Raw genomic sequence first — 19,009 nt, forward strand, 5'->3', positions numbered from 1 at the left:
CTGATGACTCGCTGGTGGCTTTGCCACCCCCGGCCTGGTGTGACCCTGACACTTCCAGCCCGGCTGGGGACACGGGGGGGGCCGAGACCCCCAGGAAAGGGGAAAAGGGACGGGAGACAGGGAGAGAGGAACAGCGGGGACAAAGGGGACAGGGATGGGGGAACAGGGACACACATGGGTGTCACTGGTGGTGTCACTCTGTGTCCCCTGCAGCGCTGGCCTGGCCCCTCCTGGTCCCTGCCCAGAGCCCCCCCTGCCCCCCAGCCCCGGGGAGATGTTTTGGGGTCACCGAGAAGCCAAATTTTCCTCAAAAAACCCATTTTTATTAAAACCCAGGAAGACACAGAGCCATGGGGGGGGAGCACCCCCAAATCCTGGGGGGAGCCAGGAGGGACCCAGGGCAGGGTCCCACCCCCAGCCCCACCCAGAGTGCATGGGGGCAGCACCCCAAGACCCCCCTGTAAGGTTTGGGAACCCCGGCACCCCCAGGGGGGTTTTGGGGTGCCAGGGGGGTGCTGGGGCAGCCTCAGCTCTCGAACCACTTTCCCCCCCGGGCCGTGGCGGGGGTGCTCCCCAAAATCTTCCTCTTGTACCTCTCCACCAGCTCCTGGAAGCGCGCCTCGGCCCCCCCGGGGCCCCCCCGGCGCCGCCGCTGGCCCTGGGGGACACAGCGGGGTCAGGGGGACCCCAAAACCCCGGGCTGGGGGGGCAATTCCCACGGGAGACCCCAAATGCCTACCTGGGGAGGGGGCACCCGGAGCTTCTCCCGCCGCCGAGAGGCCTTGGGGGCTTTGGGGGGCTTGGGGGGCGGCTGAGCCTTCTTCCCCTTGTCCCGTTTCCTGGGGAAAAAAAGGGGAATTGGGAAAAGGGGGAACTGCGGGGGAGACCCCAGGGTGCCCCGAGGGGCAGAGACCCACGGGGAGGGGGAAAGGAAATGGGGAGCGAAAGGAGAAAGGTCTGGGGGAAAGAGGGGAGAAAAGAGTGGGAAAAGGGAGGGAATGGGGTGGGAAAAGGGATGGAGAAGGGAGGGAAAACGGGGGAGAAAAGGGGAAAAAGGGTGGGAAAGGAGAAGGAAAGGAAAGGGAAATGAGAGAGAAAAGGAGGGGGGAGGAAAAGGGGGAGAAATGAAAGAATGGGAGGTAGGAAAAGAGGAGGAAGGGGGGGAGGAGAGGAAAAGGGAAGGGTGGACAAAGGGGACAAAAAGCGGGGAAAAAGGAAAGGGAAGCGGGGAGAACACTGAGGGTGAAAGGGAGCAAAGCAGCACAAGGCCGGGGCACAGGGCCCCCTCACCTGATCTTGGGGCCGCGGTGCGAGGGCAGGGCCAGCACCTTGGTGCGGGGGGCGCCGGGAGCCCCCCTGAGCCCCGGGCCCTGCGTGCGGAACCCGGCCCAAGGGGCCCCGGGGGGCGGCCCCGGGGGGGGCTGGGGGCCCCCTGAGCCTGCGGGGGGCGCTGGCTGCGCCTTGGGGGGCGCTGGCTGTGCCTTGGGGGGCGCTGGCTGCGCCTTGGGGGGGTCCGGGGCTCCCTCGGGACCCTCTGCGGGTCCTGCAGCTGCCTTGGCCTTGGCCTTGAGCTGTGGGGAAAGGGCGTCAGTGTGGGGTCAGTGTGGGGTCAGTGTGGGGTCAGCACTGAAAGCCCCGGGGGGCACAGTGGTCAGGGGGCACAGGGTCAGGGGGCACAGGGTCAGGGGGCACAGGGTCAGAGGGCACAGGGGGCACAGGGGTCAGAGGGCACAGGGTCAGGGGGCACAGGGTCAGGGGGCACAGGGTCAGAGGGCACAGGGGGCACAGGGTCAGGGGGCACAGGGGGCACAGGGGGCACAGGGTCAGGGGGCACAGGGGGCACAGGGTCAGGGGGCACAGGGGTCAGGGGGCACAGGGTCAGGGGGCACAGGGGGCACAGGGTCAGGGGGCACAGGGGTCAGGGGGCACAGGGTCAGGGGGCACAGGGGTCAGGGGGCACAGGGGGCACAGGGGTCAGGGGGCACAGGGGTCAGAGGGCACAGGGTCAGGGGGCACAGGGGTCAGGGGGCACAGGGGGCACAGGGTCAGGGGGCACAGTGGTCAGGGGGCACAGGGTCAGGGGGCACAGGGTCAGGGGGCACAGGGGTCAGGGGGCACAGGGGGCACAGGGTCAGGGGGCACAGGGGGCACAGGGTCAGGGGGCACAGGGGACACAGGGGTCAGAGGGCACAGGGTCAGGGGGCACAGGGTCAGAGGGCACAGTGGTCAGGGGGCACAGGGGGCACAGGGTCAGGGTGTCCCTACCAGCCCCCGCTGGATCCTCTGCTCCCGCAGCCGCAGCTTCCGCCGGTCCTCGAGCGCAAACTCCACGATTGGGCGCTGGGGGGGCACGGTGGGCACCCCAAAAATACCCCAGATACCCAAACACCACGGTGGGCACCCCAGAAATACCCCAAACACCACGGTGGGCACCCCAAAACGCCCCAGAAACAGGGGGGACACCCACAAATACACCAAACACTGGGGGGGGGGACACCTGGCAAGTACCCCAAACAGCAGGGGTGCATCCCAAAATGCCCCAGACACTGCAGAGCACCCTGAAATCCCCTCAAGTACCCAGGGGGACACCCCAAAACCAAGAGGACACTTCTAAAGCTCCCAAAACTCTGGGGGGGACACCCCAACACCCCAAACTTGCAGGGGGCACCATGGAACCCCCTGAGCAATGGGGAGGTCCTGAGCAATGTCACGGAAACCCCATGACACCCCAGCACAACGAGGGCACCCCGAAATCCAGGGGGGGACCCAGAAACCTCCCTAAAAACATCACAGGGTAACCCAGAATGTCCCAAAAACCAAGGGGCACCAAAAACCACCCAGGGGAACCCCCAACTACCCAGGAGAACCCCCAGGGCATCCCAAAACCACCCAGGGGAACCCCAGGAAATCCCAGGGGCAGCTCTGGGGTCTGGAAACAGGGTCCCCTGGATTTGGGGTGCCCCCACTGACCTTGTGGGCCCCGAAGAGCTCGGGGTTGTTGTTGAGGCGCCGCAGGGCCCCCAGGGCCTCCTCGTGCTCCCCAAACTCCACGAAGGCAAACCCCAAAGATTTGCCCTGGCCCCGCAGCTCCCGCATCACCCGGCACTGGGGAAAGCATGGGGTCACCCCAAAACCCACCCACAGCTCCTGCCATCACCTGGCACTGGGGATGGGATGGGGTCACCCCAAAACCACCCCCTGGGTCACCCCAAAACCCACCCAGGGCACCCCCAGAGGGGCACGAAGGAACACAGAGGTACACAAGGGGGACACAAGGGGACACAAGGGGGACACAAGGCAGGCACAAAGGGGGACATGGGGGGGGACACAGGGGGGACACAGAGGGACATAAGGGGACCCAGAGGGACACAGAGCGACACAGAGTGACCCAGAAGGACACAGAGGGACCGATGGGGACAGAGGAGCACAGAGGGACATGAAAGGACACAAGGGGGACACAAGGACACAAAGGGACACAGAAGGACACAAGGGGGACACAAGGACATATAGGGGGACATGGGGACACACAGAGGGACCCAGAGGTAACCCAGGGTAACCTGGGGTGACCAAGGTTGATGCAGAGGGATGCAGGATAACCCAGGGTGACACAGAATGACCCAGAGTGACCCAGGGTGATCAGGGCCAGCACCTCCTTGATGCAGGGAGCAGCACCATTGTTGCTGCACAGGGTGGCACACAGCAGGGCGCGCAGCCGCGCCGAGGCCAGCGCCTTGGGGCCAGGGTGACCCAGGGGGACACAGAGGGACCCAGGGTGACCCAGAGTGACCCAGGGTGATCAGGGCCAGCACCTCCTTGATGCAGGGAGCAGCACCATTGTTGCTGCACAGGGTGGCTCGCAGCAGGGCACGCAGTCGGGCCGAGGCCAGCGCCTTGGGCCCAGGGTGACCCAGGGGAAGCCAGGGGGACACAGAGGGACCCAGGGTGACCCAGAGTGACCCAGGGTGATCGGGGCCAGCACCTCCTTGATGCAGGGAGCGGCGCCGTTGGTGCCACGCAGGGTGGCTCGCAGCAGGGCGCGCAGCCGCGCCGAGTCCAGCGCCTTGGGCAGGTTGTGCAGGCACAGCCGCGTCCGCGACACGGCCACGTTGGGGTCCTGCAGCCGCCGCCGCTTCAGCTCCTCAAACTGGGGGGACACGGGGGTCAGGGGCTGGGCACCGGGGGGGACACCCCCAAACACCCCCAACGACGCCCAAAGCCCCCCGAGGCCGCAGAGCCGCACTCACCCGCGCTCGCTTGGCCATGTCCGAGTCACTGACGCCCTCGGCAGCGCGCGAGCCCGGCCGGATGGCTGGGAATGGGCAATGGGGGAGCTCAGGGCAATGGGGGAGCTTGGGAGGACGGCTGGGATGGGAACTGGGGTGGGAAATGGAGTAGGAACTGGGGGAGCTCAGGGGGAAGGGAGGAGCCTGGGCGGATGGATGGGATGGGAAACAGGGTCAGGGGATTGGGGTCACAGGGGTTTGGGGGGCTCAGGGGAATGGGGAACTCAGGCAGATGGCTGGGACGGGAATTGGGGTCACAGGGGATCTGGGGGAATGGGGGAGCCCAGGTGGATGGCTGGGATGGGAATGGGATGGGAACCGGGGTCACAGGGCATTTGGGGGAATGGAGGAGCCCAGACAGATGGCTGGGGTGGGAAATGGGGGAGCTCAGGTGTTTGGGGGGCTTTGGGGTGCTCAGGGGGAATGGGGGAACCCAGGCAGATGGCTGGGATGGGAAATGGGGTCAGGGGAACTGGGGTCACAGGGGTTTGGGGGGGCTCAGGGGGAATGGGGGAGCCTGGGTGGGTGGCTGGGAATGGGAAAATGGGACAGTTTTGGGATTTTGTGGGGTCAGGGGGTAATGGGAGAGCCTGGGCAGATGTTTGGGGCAGGGAATTAGTGTGTTCTGGGGGGTCAGAGAAATGTGGTGGGGAAGAGAGGGGGGTCAGGGGGGTTTGGGAAGGGTTTGAGAAGCACTGGGGGTGCACAGGGAATGGGGGGTGGGGGATTTGGGGAGCAAGGGGGGTTGGGGGTCCCCAGGAGAACGGGGAGGTTGAAAGGGGGGTCAGGGGGGCACGGTGGGCCCCTGACTCACCCCCCTCCCGGGCCAGGTACAGGTTCCTGGTGCCTCCTCGGGGCCGGGCTGTCCCCGCCGGGAGCCCCCGGGCCTGCTCCTGGCTCAGGGCGGGGTCCACGCGCAGCAGCCGCCCCCCCAGGCGCAGCCCCCCGCCCTGGGACAGGGGGCATCAGACACTCCTGAACCTTCCTGACCCCCCCGAAACCCACAGCGTCCCCCAGAACCTCCCCTGAACCCCCCGAAACCCACAGCATGCCCCAGAACCTCCCCTGAACCCCCCGAAACCCACAGCGTCCCCCAGAACCTCCCCTGAACCCCCCAAAACCCACAGCGTCCCCCAAAGCCTCCCCAGAACCCCCCAAAACCCACAGCGTCCCCCAGAACCTCCCCTGAACCCCCCAAAACCCACAGCGTCCCCCAGAACCTCCCCTGAACCCCCCGAAACCCACAGCGTCCCCCAGAACCTCCCCTGAACCCCCCGAAACCCCCCAAAACCCACAGCATGCCCCAGAACCTCCCCTGAACCCCCCAAAACCCACAGCGTCCCCCAGAACCTCCCCAAAACCCCCCAAAACCCACAGCATCCCCCAGAACCTCCCCTGAACCCCCCAAAACCCACAGCGTCCCCCAGAACCCCCAGAAACCCCCCAAAACCCACAGCATCCCCCAGAACCTCCCCTGAACCCCCCGAAAACCACAGCATCCCCCAGAACCCCCTGAAACCCCCCAAAACCCCCCAAAACCCACAGCATCCCCCAGAACCTCCCCTGAACCCCCCAAAACCCCCCAAAACCCACAGCATGCCCCAGAACCTCCCCTGAACCCCCCAAAACCCACAGCGTCCCCCAGAACCCCCAGAAACCCCCAAAACCCACAGCATCCCCCAAAGCCTCCCCAAAACCCCCCAAAACCCACAGCGTCCCCCAAAGCCTCCCCAAAACCCCCCAAAACCCACAGCGTCCCCCAAAGCCTCCCCAAAACCCCCCAAACCCACAGCATCCCCCAGAACCTCCCCTGAACCCCCCTAAATCCACAGCATCCCCCAGAACCTCCCCAGAACCCCCCAAAACCCACAGCATTCCCCAGAACCTCCAGAGACCCCCCAAAATCCCTCAAACTCTCCCAAAAACTCCCATCCCACCAAAACCCCAAACTGCCTGCAAACCCTGCTAGACCCTCCCCCAAACCCCTCCAGGACCCCTCAAACACCCCCAACCCCACCAAAGCCCTGCCCCAAACCCCCTCAGGATCCCCCAAACCCCCCCAACCCCACCAAAGCCCTGCCCCAAACCCCCTCAGGATCCCCCAAACACCCCCAACCCCACCAAAGCCCTGCCCCAAACCCCCTCAGGATCCCCCAAACCCCCTCAGGATCCCCCAAACCCCCCCAACCCCACCAAAACCCTGCCCCAAACCCCCAGACCCCTCTCCAAGCCCCTCCAGGCGCTGCCCCGAGCCCCCCAGAGCCCTGACCCCCCTGCCCCCCCATCCCGGGGGTCTCTGTCACTGCGGGGTCCCCTCTGCCCCCCAGGCCCCCCTCACCTCGGGCCCCTCCTGAGCAGCCTGGATGCATTTCTGGGCCCCCTCGGGGGTCTCAAACTTGGCAAAGGCAGAGCCTGGGAGGGCAGGGGGGGTCAGGGGGAGCCCCCGACGGACGGGGAGCCCCCAGGGTGGGAGCCAAGGCCAAACGTGGGACACCCCCAATGTGGGGGCACCCCAAACATGGGATAACCCCCCCATGGTGGGCACTGCCCATTGTGGAGACCCTCCCTCAAATGTGGGACAGACACCCCCAAGTGTGGGACAGACACCCCAAACGAGGGACAGACCCCCCCAGATACCCCAGGACCCTCTGGGACCCCTCCCAAAGATCCCCCCAGGACTCCCCCCCCACCTCTGGGGTGCAGCCCCCACCCAGATCCCCCCTCTTTGGGGGTGTCGGTGTGGGGGAGCAGTAGCCTGTGCCCCCCCAGCCCCAGTGCCGGCTCTGGGGGTCCCCCAGCCCTGTGCCACCTTTTGGGGTGCCGGTGTGGGGGTGCAGCACCAGCCGCACGTAGCAGAGCCCCCCGAACTGCTCCAGGCTCTCCTGCAGCTCCTCCTCCTCGGTGTCGAACGAGAGGTTCCTGGGGGGACCCCGGGGCTCAGGGGGTGCCCAGGGTGGGGGTCCCCCGTTCCCAGCCCCCTCACTCACCGGATGAACACGGTCCTGCCCTCGCTCACGTCCGACGGGCGCTGCCCGCGCCTGCGGGGGGGCTCCTCTGCAACGGGGGGGGTCAGGGCACCTGGGAGCCCCCCAGGGCACCCCCGGGCACCCAGGGGCACCCCCGGGCACCCAGAGCACCCCCGGGCACCCAGGGGCACCCCCGGGCACCCAGGAACCCCCCCCGGACACCCAGGGGCACCCCCGGACCCCCAGAAATGTCCCCATCCCCTGCAAGACCCCTCAGATTGCCCTAAGCCCCTCCCTCAAATCTCCCCAGACCTCTTAACCTCTCCACAAACCCCCCAAAAACCCCAGGAGTCCCCCAGCCCATCCCAACCCCCCCCAGGACCCCCCCAGCCCATCCCAACCCCCCCCAGGACCCCTCCAGCCCACCCCATACCCCCCAAAGTCCCCTGCCCATCCCAACCTCCCCCAGCCCATCCCAAACCCCCCCAGGAGCCCCCCCCCAGACCCCCCAGAACTCTCCCGTCCCAGAAGCCCCCAGCCCCAGCCATGCCAGTACCCAACAAACCTTCCTCATCTTCATCCTCTTCATCCTCCTCGTCCTCATCCTCCTCATCCTCTTCTTTTTCCTCATCTTCCTCCTGCTCTTCCTCTTCTTCATCTTCCTCCTCATCTTCCTCTATCTTCTTTTTTTTCCTGGCCCCCAGCCCAGCTCTGAGCCCTGATCCCCTTTTTGGGGTCTGCCGGGGCGCCGCGACAACCTCTTCCTCTTCCTCCTCCTCCTCTTCCTCCTCCTCTTCCTCTTCATCCTCCTCTTCCTCTTCATCCTCCTCATCCTTTCCTTCATCATCCTCTTCTTCCTCTTTTTCCTTTTTTTTCTCCCCTTTCTCCTCTCCCTCTGCAGGAACAGGGGGTGTGGGGGGGGTCACAGTCACCCCTCGCCCCCCTCTGCCCCCCAGCCCCTCACACGGGGTCTGGGGGGATCTGGGGACTCACTGGGGGGGGATTGGGGTCTCAGGGGGGTTTGGGGGCAGTTTTGGGGTCTCACCAGGCGGTTTTGGGGGTCCCTGTGTCCCCTGGTACTTGTCCTTGGCCACGGCCCAGTCCACAGCCAGGGGCCGCCCTGGGGGGCACGGGGGGGTCAGAGCCCCAAATTCCTGAGGGCCTGCTGTGCCCCACAGACCCCCCCCCCTCTGTGAGCCCCTCCCCAGAGACCCCCGACGCCCCCAGGCTCCCCCAGCTCCCTCCCCTCGCCCCCCATTTCCCCCATTTCCCCCATACCTCTGATCTCGCCTGCATGGAGACCCCCAGCACCCCCAACTCCCAGAGACCCCTGCTGAACCCCAGGACCCCCCACACTCAGACCTGACACCCACTGAGCCCCCCAGGACCCCCCAAACCTCTGATCTCCCCTGCGTGGAAACACCCAGCACCCCCAACCTCCCAGGAACCTCCTGCTGAACCCCAGGAGCCCCCAGCCCCCCCGGACCTCTGAGCTGGGCCCCGTTGAGCCCCATAGGACCCCCAAACCTCTGATCTGGGCCCCGCTGAGCCCCCCCAGTCCCTCAGGACCCCCAAACCTCCGAGCTGGGCCCCATTGAACCCCCATTGAGCCCCCCCAGCCCCCCAGGACCCCCAAACCTCTGATCTGGGCCCCGTTGAGCCCCCTCAGGGCCGCAGCCGCCTCGCGCAGGTTCCGGAGCTGGACGAAGGCGAAGCCCCTCGGGGTCCCGTCTGCAAGAGCCCCCCAGAGTGAGCCCCAGAGTGAGCCCCAGAGTGGGCCCAGGCCTGGGGGGCACCCCGGGGGGCTCAGGGGCACTGGGGGCTCACCAGGCTTGCGGGGCAGGTTCAGCTCCACCACGGGGCCAAAGGGGGTGAAGAGAGCCTGGAGCTCCTCCTCGGAGCACTGCGGGGACAGGGGGACAGGGAGGTCACTGTGGGGACAGGGGGGTCACTGTGGGGACAGGGGGAATCACTGTGGGGACAGGGGGACAGGGGGATCACTGTGGGGACAGGGGGGTCACTGTGGGGACAGGGGGACAGGGAGGTCACTGTGGGGACAGGGGGGTCACTGTGGGGACAGGGGGAATCACTGTGGGGACAGGGGGACAGGGAGGTCACTGTGGGGACAGGGGGGTCACTGTGGGGACAGGGAGGTCACTGTGGGGACAGGGGGGTCACTGTGGGGTCAGGGGGGTCACTGTGGGGACAGGGGGGTCACTCTGGGGTCACTGCAGGTCAGGGGGGTTTGTGGGGACAGGGGAGATAGGGGGGTCACTGCAGGGGTTGGGGGGTCACTGTGGGGTCAGGGGGGGTTGTAGGAGCACTGCAGGGTCACTGCAGGGTCACTATGGGGTTTGTGGGGCCCTGGGGAGAGGGCAGCACTGGGGGGCTCTGGACATGAGGGCCATCAGGGGTTTGGGGGTCCTGGGGGCTTCGGGGGCTGCTGGGGAGGTGCTCTGGGAGGAATGGGGTCACTGGGGGGGGTCCTGGGGATGGGGGAGTGCTGGGAGGGTCCCTGGGGGGGTCCATGGAGGGATGGGGGTCCCCAGGGAATGGGGGTCCCTTGGGAGGAGAGCGGTGCCTGGGGAGCCTGAGGGGCACTGGGGGGTCCCTGGGGGGACTGGGGGCACCCAGGGGGTACCCAGGGGTCTCTGGGGGGCTGGGGGCACCCAGGGGGCACTCGGGGGGTCCCAGGAGGTGCTGGGGGTCCCCCCTCACCTGGAAGCTGAGGTTGCGCAGGATCAGCCGTGCCTTGCGGGAAGGGCCCCGCGGTCTCTTGGCCCGGGGGGGTTCCGGGGGGGTCTCTCCCTGCTCTCCCCGCTCCCCCCGCGCCCCGGGGGTGTCCGTGCCCCTCGCGGGCGGCCGGGCCCGCGGCCGGGCGGGGCTCACGGGCAGGCGCCGCCCGCCCAGCTCGGGGGGCTCCCGCAGCGCCCGCGCCGCGTCCTCGCTCAGAGAGAACGTCACGTACCCGAACCCGCGGCATTTCGGGGAGCCTGGGGGGCCGGGGGGGCGTCAGGGACCCGACACCCCCGGCACGGCCCCCCCAGACCCGACTGAGACCCCCCAAACCAGCCATGCCCCAGAGCCCTGCTGTGGAGGCAGCTGAGTCACCCCATACTGCCCCCCAATTCCTGACCTCCCAAATTCCTGCTCCCCAGATTCCTGCCCCCCGAGCCCCCCAGCCCCTCCTGCTCCCCTCAGCCCCAAATCCCAGTCCCAGCCCCGAGCTCAGACCCAAATCCCAAATGTCACCTCCCTTCCAAGACCCTGCTCCCATCCCTCCAGACCCCAGCCCCAAATCGCAATCCAAGCCCCCCCATTCCCCTCAGCCCCCCAAATTCCGGCCTCGGACTCCCCCAGCCCCCAGCCCCAAATCCCTCCGTGCCCCCAGACGCGGGCCCAGCCCCTCGGGCCCCTCAGCTCCCAACCTCCAGCCCCCAAAGCCCCCAGGGTCCTGCCCAGCCCCCAGTCCTCGCTCCCAGCCCCTGCAGCCCCCCCAGACCCCGCTCCCAGCCCCTGCAGCCCCCCCAGTCCCCGCTCCCAGCTCCTGCAGTCCCCCAATCCCCGCTCCCAGCCCCTGCAGCCCCCCCAGACTCAGCTCCCAGCCCCTGCAGCCCCCCCAGTCCTCGCTCCCAGCCCCTGCAGCCCCCCCAGACCCCGCTCCCAGCCCCTGCAGCCCCCCCAGTCCCCGCTCCCAGCTCCTGCAGTCCCCCAATCCCCGCTCCCAGCCCCTGCAGCCCCCCCAGACTCAGCTCCCAGCCCCTGCAGCCCCCCCAGACCCCGCTCCCAGCCCCTGCAGTCCCCCCAGTCCCCGCTCCCAGCCCCAGAGCCCGCTCCCAGAGCGCCTCAGACCCCGCCAAACCCCGCTCCCGCCTGCCCCCCCCCAAGCGCGGACCCTTCTCAGTGACCACGAAGCAGCGGCGGATCGGCCCCAGGTGCCCGAAGAGCCGCTCCAGGAGCGCGGCGGTGGCTCCGGCGGGGAGGCCCCGCACCAGCACCGTGCGCGCCTCGGGCGCCGCCATCTTGGGCCGCGGGGCGTGCCGGGAGCGGGGCGAAGCGGCGCCGGGGACGGGGCGGGCTCGGGGCGCCCCCTGGCGGCGCGGAGGACCGGGGGCACCCGGGGGCGGGGCGGGCTCCGGGACCCCGCAGCACAGCCCAGAGGGGTCCTGGGGAAGCTCAGGGGGTCCCACCCCGCGGGAAGGGGGTCGAGAAGCCCTTGGGGTACCGTTCCGGGGATGGGGGCCCGTTCGGGGGTCCCGTGTCGGAGCTGGGGGTCAGAGGGTCCGCCCGGGGGTGTCACACACATCCTTCGCACGTGGCACTTTATTGGGTACACGTGGGGGGGGGACTGGGGGGGCCATGGGGGAGTTTGTGGGGCCCCAGGTCGTCACCAACATTTGGGGGTCTCGGGGGATTGGGGGCGCTTTGTTACCCGTATTAGGGGGGTCACAGGGACCTGAGGGGCGTCTGGGGGGTCCCCAGACTGGCACCAGCACTTGGGAGGCTCAAAGATATTGGGGGGGGCATTTCTTACCCGTATTTGGGGGCGGTCTCATGGAATTGGGGGGTCCCCAGATTGGCACCAGCACTTAGGGGTCTCGAGGACTTGGGGGGCAGCTGGGGGGGGTCCCCAGATTGGCACCAGCGATTGGAGGGCTCGAGGCTCTGGGTGGGGCACTTCGTTACCCGTATTTGGGGGTCTCAAGGACTTGGGGGGCGGCTTGGGGGTCCCCAAGTCCTCATCAGCACCTGGGGGGCTCATTTGGGGCGGGCAGTTTGTCACCCTCTTCGGGGGGACTCGGGAACTTGGGAAGGGGTCCCCAGATTGTCACCAGCACTTGGAGGGGTCTCAGGGACATGGGGGAGGGCAGTTTGTTACCCGTATTTGGGGGTCTTGGGGACCTGGGGAGCATCTCGGGAGTCCCCAGGTTCTCATCAACACTTGGGGGGCTCTGGAGGACATGAGGGGGGGGGGGGTATCCCCGGATTGTCCCCCGTATCGGGGGGGGGTCTCAGGGGCCTGGGGAGTCCCCAGATTGTCACCAGCACTTGGGGGGCTCAGGAGTTTGGGGGTCCCGAGGTTGTCACCCTCGTTTGGGGGGCTCAGGAGTTTGGGGGTCCCGAGGCTGTCACCCTCGTTTGGGGGTCTCGGGGGGCTCAGGGGGTCCTGGGGGTCTCTGGCCGGGCTCTCCCCGCCGCTCCCTACAAGTCAATGGTGTCGCTGCCGGGGCTGGGGCCGCCGCCGCCCGCGGGGGTCTCGGGGGGCGCCGGGCCGGGCCGGGGGCTCCCCTCAGCCCAGCTCTGCGACGGCCGCAGCGGGGGCGGCGCCGCCCGGGGGGGGCCCTGCGCGGGGGTCCCGGGGGTCGGCGCCCCCCGGGCCGGGGGGGCAGCGCCGGGATCCCCCCCCCGGGCCGGGCCCCCCCCGCAGGAGGCGGCGCGGGACAGCCCGGAGGGGCGGGGGGCGGTGGGGGGGCCGCGGGGGGCGGAGCTGCCGGCACCGGGGGCACCGGGGGCACCGGGGGTGTCAGCTGTGCCAGGCCCCCGTGTCCCAGCTGTGGCAGAGGAGCTGGGCTCTGACGGGCCAGCTGTGCCAGGCGCTGCAGGGCCCTGCGTTCCAGAGGTTCCAGGTGTGCCAGCTGTGCCAGGGGTTCCAGGTGTGCCGCTGGTGGCGCCGGTGGCGCTGCTGGTGCTGGCGGTGCCCGGTGTCCCCGTCCCTGAGGTGCCGGCGGTGCCAATTCCCGGGGTCGCAGTTTTGCTGTCCCTGGTTGTGCCGGGGGTGCCGCGCTCTGTCCCGCCGGCTGTGCCAGCTGTGCCAGGTGTGCTGGCTGTGCCAGGTATGCTGGGTGTGTTGGCTGGGCCGGCTTTGCCGGCTGTGCCAGGTTTGCTGGTTGCTGCAGTTGTGCCAGGTGTGGTGGCTGTGCCAGGTTTGCCAGCTGTGTCAGCCGTTCCAGGCGCTCCAGCTGTGCCAGGTGTGGTGGCTGTGCCAGGTTTGCCAGCTGTTCCAGGTGCTCCAGCTGTGCCGGGTTTGCTAGCCGTGCCAGCTGTGCTAGGTGTGCCAGGTGTGCCGGCTGTGCTGCCTGTTCCAGGTGCTCCAGCTGTGCCGGCTTTGCTAGGTGTGCCAGCTGTGCTAGGTGTGCCAGCTGTGCCGGCTGATCCAGGTGCTCCAGCTGTGCCGGGTTTGCTAGCCGTGCCAGCTGTGCTAGGTGTGCCAGCTGTGCCAGCTGTGCCGCCTGTTCCAGGTGCTCCAGCTACTCCAGCTGTTCCAGGTTTGCCAGCTGTTCCAGCTGTGCCAGGTTTTCCGCTTGTGTCAGGTGCTCCAGCTGTGCCAGCTTTGCCGGCCGTGCCATCCGCGCTCGTCCCCGCGGTGCCGGTGCCGCCCGCTGCCGCAGCCCCGGCTGTGCCAATGGCGCTCCCGGTGCCCAGCCCGGGCATGGCGGCGCTGCCGGCCCCCGGTAGGGCGGAGGTGCCGGTGCCCGCGGTGCTCCCGGAGCTGCCGCCCCCCGGTAGGGCGGTGCTGCTGGTGCCGGTGCTCGCGGTGCTCGCGGCGCTGCGGGCGCTGCCGGCGGCGCTAATGACGCTGATCTCGGTGCTCCCGGTGCTCCCGAGCACGCTGACCCCGTTGCTCTTGGTTTTCCCACCGTTCCCGGCGCTACCCGTGACACCGACGCCGGTGTTCCCGGCGTTGCCGATGAGGCCGATCCTGGCGCCCGCGGCGCCCCCGATGCCGCCGTTCCCGGCCCGGAACATTCCCGGCGCTCCCAGGGCCTCGTCGATGGAGCGGCGCAGGTCGATGGGGGACGGGGGCCGGTACCCGGCTGTGGGGTCCCCGTCCGCATCCAGAGGGGACTCGGGGGGCGCCCCCCCCTCCTCGCCCGTTCCCCGCCCGCCGCCGCCCTCGGGGGGCTCGGCGGGGCCGCCGGGGGGGGCGCGGCCGCTCGGGGGGGCGGCGAAGGCGAGCGCGGCCAGCGCCCCCCCCATGGCCAGCTCGGCCAGGCGCGCCCCCAGCTGCAGCCCCCACCAGGCCCAGGGCCCGGGCGCGGGGGTCGCGGCCCAGCCCCAGAACTGCAGCGCCCCGAAGAGCTGCAGCCCCGCGCTCAGCGCCGCCGCCGCCGCCCCCAGCCCCCGCGGGACCCCCGCCCGCGCCCCCCCCGCCCCGCCGCGCTTGGCGCGCCCCCCGCCCGCCCCGCAGCGCCGCAGCCCCCGCAGCGCCAGCGCGGCCGCCAGCGCCGCGAACAGAGCGCGGGGCAGCAGCAGCAGCAGCGCCGGGGGCCCCCCCAGCGCCGCCAGCGCCCCCACGGCGCCCAGGACCCCCCCCAGGTGCAGCACCCCCAGCGCCAGCAGCAGCGGAGCGGGGCCGGCGGCGGGGGGCGCCAGCGCCAGCCCCCAGCCCAGGCACGGGAAGGGCAGCTCGAACAGCGCCCGGGCGGCGGGGGGCGGCAGGCGCCCCCCCAGCTCGTAGGGGTCGAAGAAGAGCGGGAAGGCGCGGGCGAAGGCGGACAGGGCCAGCAGCGCCCCCAGCAGCCGGGCCAGCCCCGGGCGGCGCCCCCCCAGCAGCAGCAGCGCCCCCAGCGCCCCCAGCAGCGCGAAGGCCGCCCCCGCCCCATAGACGTGCCCGGCCCAGGCCGCGCCCCACAGCGCCGCCGCCTCGGGCCAGGGGGTGCCCAGCGGCAGGAAGTGGGGCGGCCACGAGAAGGGGGGCGCGGGGGAGGCCCCGCCGGGGTCCGGCCCCCCCGAGCCGCAGGCGGAGCCGGGCGTGCAGGCGGAGGCGGCGGCGGGGGGCGGCGCGGCCCCCCGGGAGGGCTGGCGGCCGGGGGACAGCGCTGCGGGAGACGCGGGGCTCAGCGCGGGGAAACGGGGGTCCCACATCCCGACCCCCCCCACATCCCGCATCTCCCCACGGATCCGGAGCGAGGCAGCCCACCCCCAAGCACCCACAAACTCCCAGATCTCCCCTTTTCCCCGGGACCCCCAAACCAGAACCCGCCCCCATTGCCTCCAAACCCGCCAGCCCCCCCCAGTCCACAGCCTCCCCCCCAGACCCTGCATCCCCCCCCCATTCCTCCCAGACACCCCCAAAGCCCAGGACCCTCCCACCCCCCAGGACCCCCCAGCTCCCAGACTCCCCCTCCTCCCAAACCCCCAGGCCGCCCCCAAATCCCACCCCCCCAAATCCCGCCCCCCAAATCCCGCCCCCCCCAAATCCCGCCCCCCAAATCTCGGTCCCCCCAAATCCCGCCCCTCAAATCCCGACCCCCTCAAATCCTGCACCCCCAAATCCCGCCCCCCAAATCCCGCCCCCCAAAGCCCCGCCCACCAAATCCCGCCCCCCCAAGCCCCGCCTCCCAAATCCCGCCCCCCAAATCCCGGCCTCCCCTAATCCCGCGCCCCAAATCTCGATCCCCTCAAATTCCGCTCCTCCAACCCCGGCCCCCCCAAATCCCGCCCCCCTAAATCTCGGCCCCCCCAAATCCCAACCCCAAATCCCGGCCCCCTCAAATGCCCCCCCCACAAATCCCAGCCCCCAAACCCCGGCCTCCCAAATCCCGGCCCCCCCAAATCCCGCCCCCCAAATCCCGCCCCCCAGATCCCGGCCCCCAAATCCCAGCCCCCGAAATCCCAGCCCCCCATGTGCCGGCCCCCACAAATCCCAGCCCCCCATATCCCGGCCCCCCCAAATCCCAGCCCCCTAGATCCCAGCCCCCCCCAAATCCCAGTCCCTCAAATCCCGCCCCCACCTGGCTCGGCGCCGCTCCCCGCCTCGTCCAGCTCCAGGGACGCGTTTCCCCCCTCGGCGCCGATCCTGGGGGGCCCCGTGGGGAACAGGAACCCTGGGGGGCACCGAGCTGTTGATGTCGCTGTTGGGGGGCTCCTCAGCTTTGGGGGGCCCGGCGCGGCCCGGCACTCACCGGCGGCGCTCAGTCTCCCGGCCAGCTCCGAGAGGCCCGGCAGGAGCTGGGGGCGGCCGGGGGGGCCCCGCAGGAGGCTGGTGGGGGGCACGGCCGCCCCCGCGCCCCCCGGGGGGGGGTCCAGCCCCGCCGTCAGGTCGATGGCGATGTCCAGCTCCAGCTGCTTGTCCCGGGGCCGCCCCGGGCCGGGGGTCGTGGCCCCGCGGGCGGGGGCGCCCCCCCGGCCCGGCGCCTCCTCCGGGGGTCCCGCGGAGCCGGGCTCCTCGCCGGGCTCCGGCAGCGTGGGGGGCGCGGCGCTGCGGGGGGGGGGGCCCGGGCTCCTGGGGGCGCCCGGGGGCGTGGGGGGCGCGGGGGGGCGCGGCCCCCCCTGGCTCCGCACCTTGATCTTGAAGTTGAGGCCGAGGTTGAGGGACAGCACGGGGGAGTCGCTGTGGGGCGCGGGGGGCGTCCCGGGGGGGGCGCTGGGCGGCGGGGGGGCGGCGGCCCGGGCCAGGCAGAGCAGCGCCAGCAGCAGCCGGGGGGCGGCCGCCCCCCCCGCGGGGCACAGCGGCGACATCGGAGCGGCTGCGGACAGGGGGACGGGGGCGTCACCTCCCGGCATCACAGAGACCCCCATGACAGCCCAGAACCCTTCCCCCCATGGCACCCCAGAGCCCCCCACGGCATCCCAGAGCCCCCCATGACACCCCAAAGCCCCCCCCATGGCATCCCAGAGCCCCCCCATGGCACCCCCCGGTACCCAGGGAGCATTTGAGAGGGGACAGGGGCACCTGGGGGGGACAGGAGCACCTGGGGACAGGGAGAGGATGTGATGGGCCATGTGCACTCAAGGGTGGACACACGGGAACGCTCCAAGGGAGGAGACAGGAGCATCCGGGGGGGACACCGGGGCACCTGGGGACAGGAGCCCCTGGGGGGAGGACAGGAGCAGCCCGAGGGGGAGCAGGGGCACCCCGAGTTTGGGACAGGAGCACCTGTGGGGACACAGAGCCCCCCCAGGGAAGGGGCGGGAGCGGCCCGGGTGCGGCGGTGGTGGCACTCGGGGACGGGGGGCACGCGGGGGCGCGCGGCGGTGTCCCCTCCCCCGGAGCCCCCGCGCCCGCGCCAGGTCCCTAATCGGGGTGACAGGGGCTGTCGCCGCGGGCTGGCACCGCGCCCGTCAGGGCGGCGGCGGCGCGGGCACGACGGATGCGAAGTGACACGCAGGACACGCGGGGAGCCGCGGCCCCCGCACAGGACAGCGCGCACCGCGGCCCCGGAACTGCCACCCCCGCAAGGGACACCCCCGGCACTGCCAGCCCCGGCACTGCCACCCCCGGCACTGCCACCCCCACGCGGGACACCCCCGGCACTGCCACCCCCGGCACCGCCACCCCCACGCGGGACACCCCCGGCACTGCCACCCCCACGCGGGACACCCGCGCACCCGCCACCCCCCAGCACTGTCGCCCTGCAGCCCTGCCTGCCCCCGAGCCCCACGGCAAGAAGGGGGTCCCCACGCCCCCCCCCACGCCGGTGTCACCCGTGGGTCACAACCGCGCTCCCCGCACGCCTGCCCCCCCCGCCCGCCCCCTCCCGCTGTGCCCACGCGTGTGACAGGGACATTGCCGGGGGGGGTACACGGGAACAGCCCGGGGAGGGCACCCCCTGCGCCCCCCCCGCACCCCCGCTCGCACCCCCACCTGTGCCCCCCCACCTGTGCCCCCCCACCTGTGCCCCCCCACCTGTGCCGCCCCCCCTCCCCCGCTCCCACGCGCCCCCCCCGCCCCGCTCACCCCCCCGAGCCCCCCCCCGGCCGCGCCCCCCCCGCAGCCCCCCCCCCTTTTCCCGCGCGTGGGTGCGTGTGCGCACGTGTGCGCGCGCGTGACGGCGCGTGCCAGCGCGTGTGCGTGGGACAGCGCGCGGGGGCGGCGCGGGGGGGGCGCGGGGCTCGGCACCGCTTTGGACGGGGGGGGGGGGGGGAGGAACCCCGAACCCCCCCCGAACCCCCCCGAACCCCGCTCGCCACCCCCGCAGCCCCGGGGCGCCCCCGCACCCGGCCCCCCCTCCCTGCAAACCCGGGGCCCCCGAACCCCGGCACCCCCAAACCCGGCTCACCCCCTCCCCCCCCCGGCAGCCGGCACCTCGCGATCCGCGCCCCCCCCCCCCCCCGGGGACCCCAACCCCGGGCACGCCCCGCACCCCAAACCCGCACCGCTCCCCCGAGCTCCCCCCAGCCGCACCCCCAGCCCCGCTCAGCAGCGCCCGGCGGGCCCCCCCCGCTGCCCCGCACCCCGCGCGCCCCAAACCCGCACCCCAAAGCCCCGCGCACCCCAAACCCGCACCCCAAACCCCCGCGCACCCCCAAAGCCACCCCCGCCCCCCCGCACCCACCGGCCTCGGCGGCGGCTCCAGCCCCGGCCCGGCCCCGGCGGCGGCAGCGGCGGGAGGGGCGGGCCGAGCCCCCCCCCACTCCTCCTCCTCCTCCTCCTCCCACCCCCCGCGCCCCCCGGGCTCCCCCCGCCCCAGCCCCCGCCCCCCCCGGGGCCTCCGGGACCCGGCGGGGCCGCGCGGCCCGGCTGGAGCGGGGGGGGACATTGGGGGGGTCCCACAGCCGGGGGGGGGGAGGTTTGAGGGGTCCCCGTCCTGCAGGGGGTCCCACGCTGGGGGGGCCGTTATGGTGGGGTTCACACATTTGGGGGGGGTCTCACATTTTGAAGCGGTCCCACACTGGGGAGGTCCCACACTTGGGGGTCCCACACTGGGGGCATGTCCCACATCTGAAGGGGGTCCCACTTTTGGGGGGTCCTCCTACATTTGGGGTGTCCCCCCGTAGGGGAGGGGGTCCCACATTTGTTGAGGGGAATATCCTGCG

The 19,009-nt window shown here is 71.1% G+C and overlaps 2 protein-coding genes across 2 annotated transcripts; both read right to left on the reverse strand.

Moving 5' to 3' along the window:
- Positions 1-307: 307 nt before the first annotated feature.
- RBM28 (RNA binding motif protein 28) lies at positions 308-11,271 on the reverse strand. Its single transcript, XM_066550195.1, has 17 exons — positions 11,145-11,271; positions 9,968-10,242; positions 9,077-9,152; positions 8,888-8,980; positions 8,295-8,369; positions 7,815-8,144; positions 7,271-7,337; positions 7,093-7,202; positions 6,622-6,695; positions 5,098-5,233; positions 4,245-4,309; positions 3,980-4,144; positions 2,971-3,105; positions 2,266-2,340; positions 1,291-1,571; positions 740-839; positions 308-658 (listed from the first exon to the last, which is right to left on the reverse strand). Exons 1-17 carry the CDS (start codon positions 11,269-11,271, stop codon positions 527-529), a joined length of 2,316 nt encoding a protein of 771 aa, XP_066406292.1. The 3' UTR covers positions 308-526.
- Positions 11,272-12,451: 1,180 nt separating this feature from the next.
- PRRT4 (proline rich transmembrane protein 4) lies at positions 12,452-16,711 on the reverse strand. The gene is made up of 4 exons (XM_066550741.1): positions 16,156-16,711; positions 15,985-16,077; positions 13,585-15,069; positions 12,452-12,801 (listed from the first exon to the last, which is right to left on the reverse strand). Exons 1-4 carry the CDS (start codon positions 16,709-16,711, stop codon positions 12,452-12,454), a joined length of 2,484 nt encoding a protein of 827 aa, XP_066406838.1.
- Positions 16,712-19,009: the final 2,298 nt, after the last annotated feature.

The sequence above is a fragment of the Molothrus aeneus genome, chromosome 5 (assembly GCF_037042795.1).
Source record: "Molothrus aeneus isolate 106 chromosome 5, BPBGC_Maene_1.0, whole genome shotgun sequence".
NCBI classification, from domain to species: domain Eukaryota; kingdom Metazoa; phylum Chordata; class Aves; order Passeriformes; family Icteridae; genus Molothrus; species Molothrus aeneus.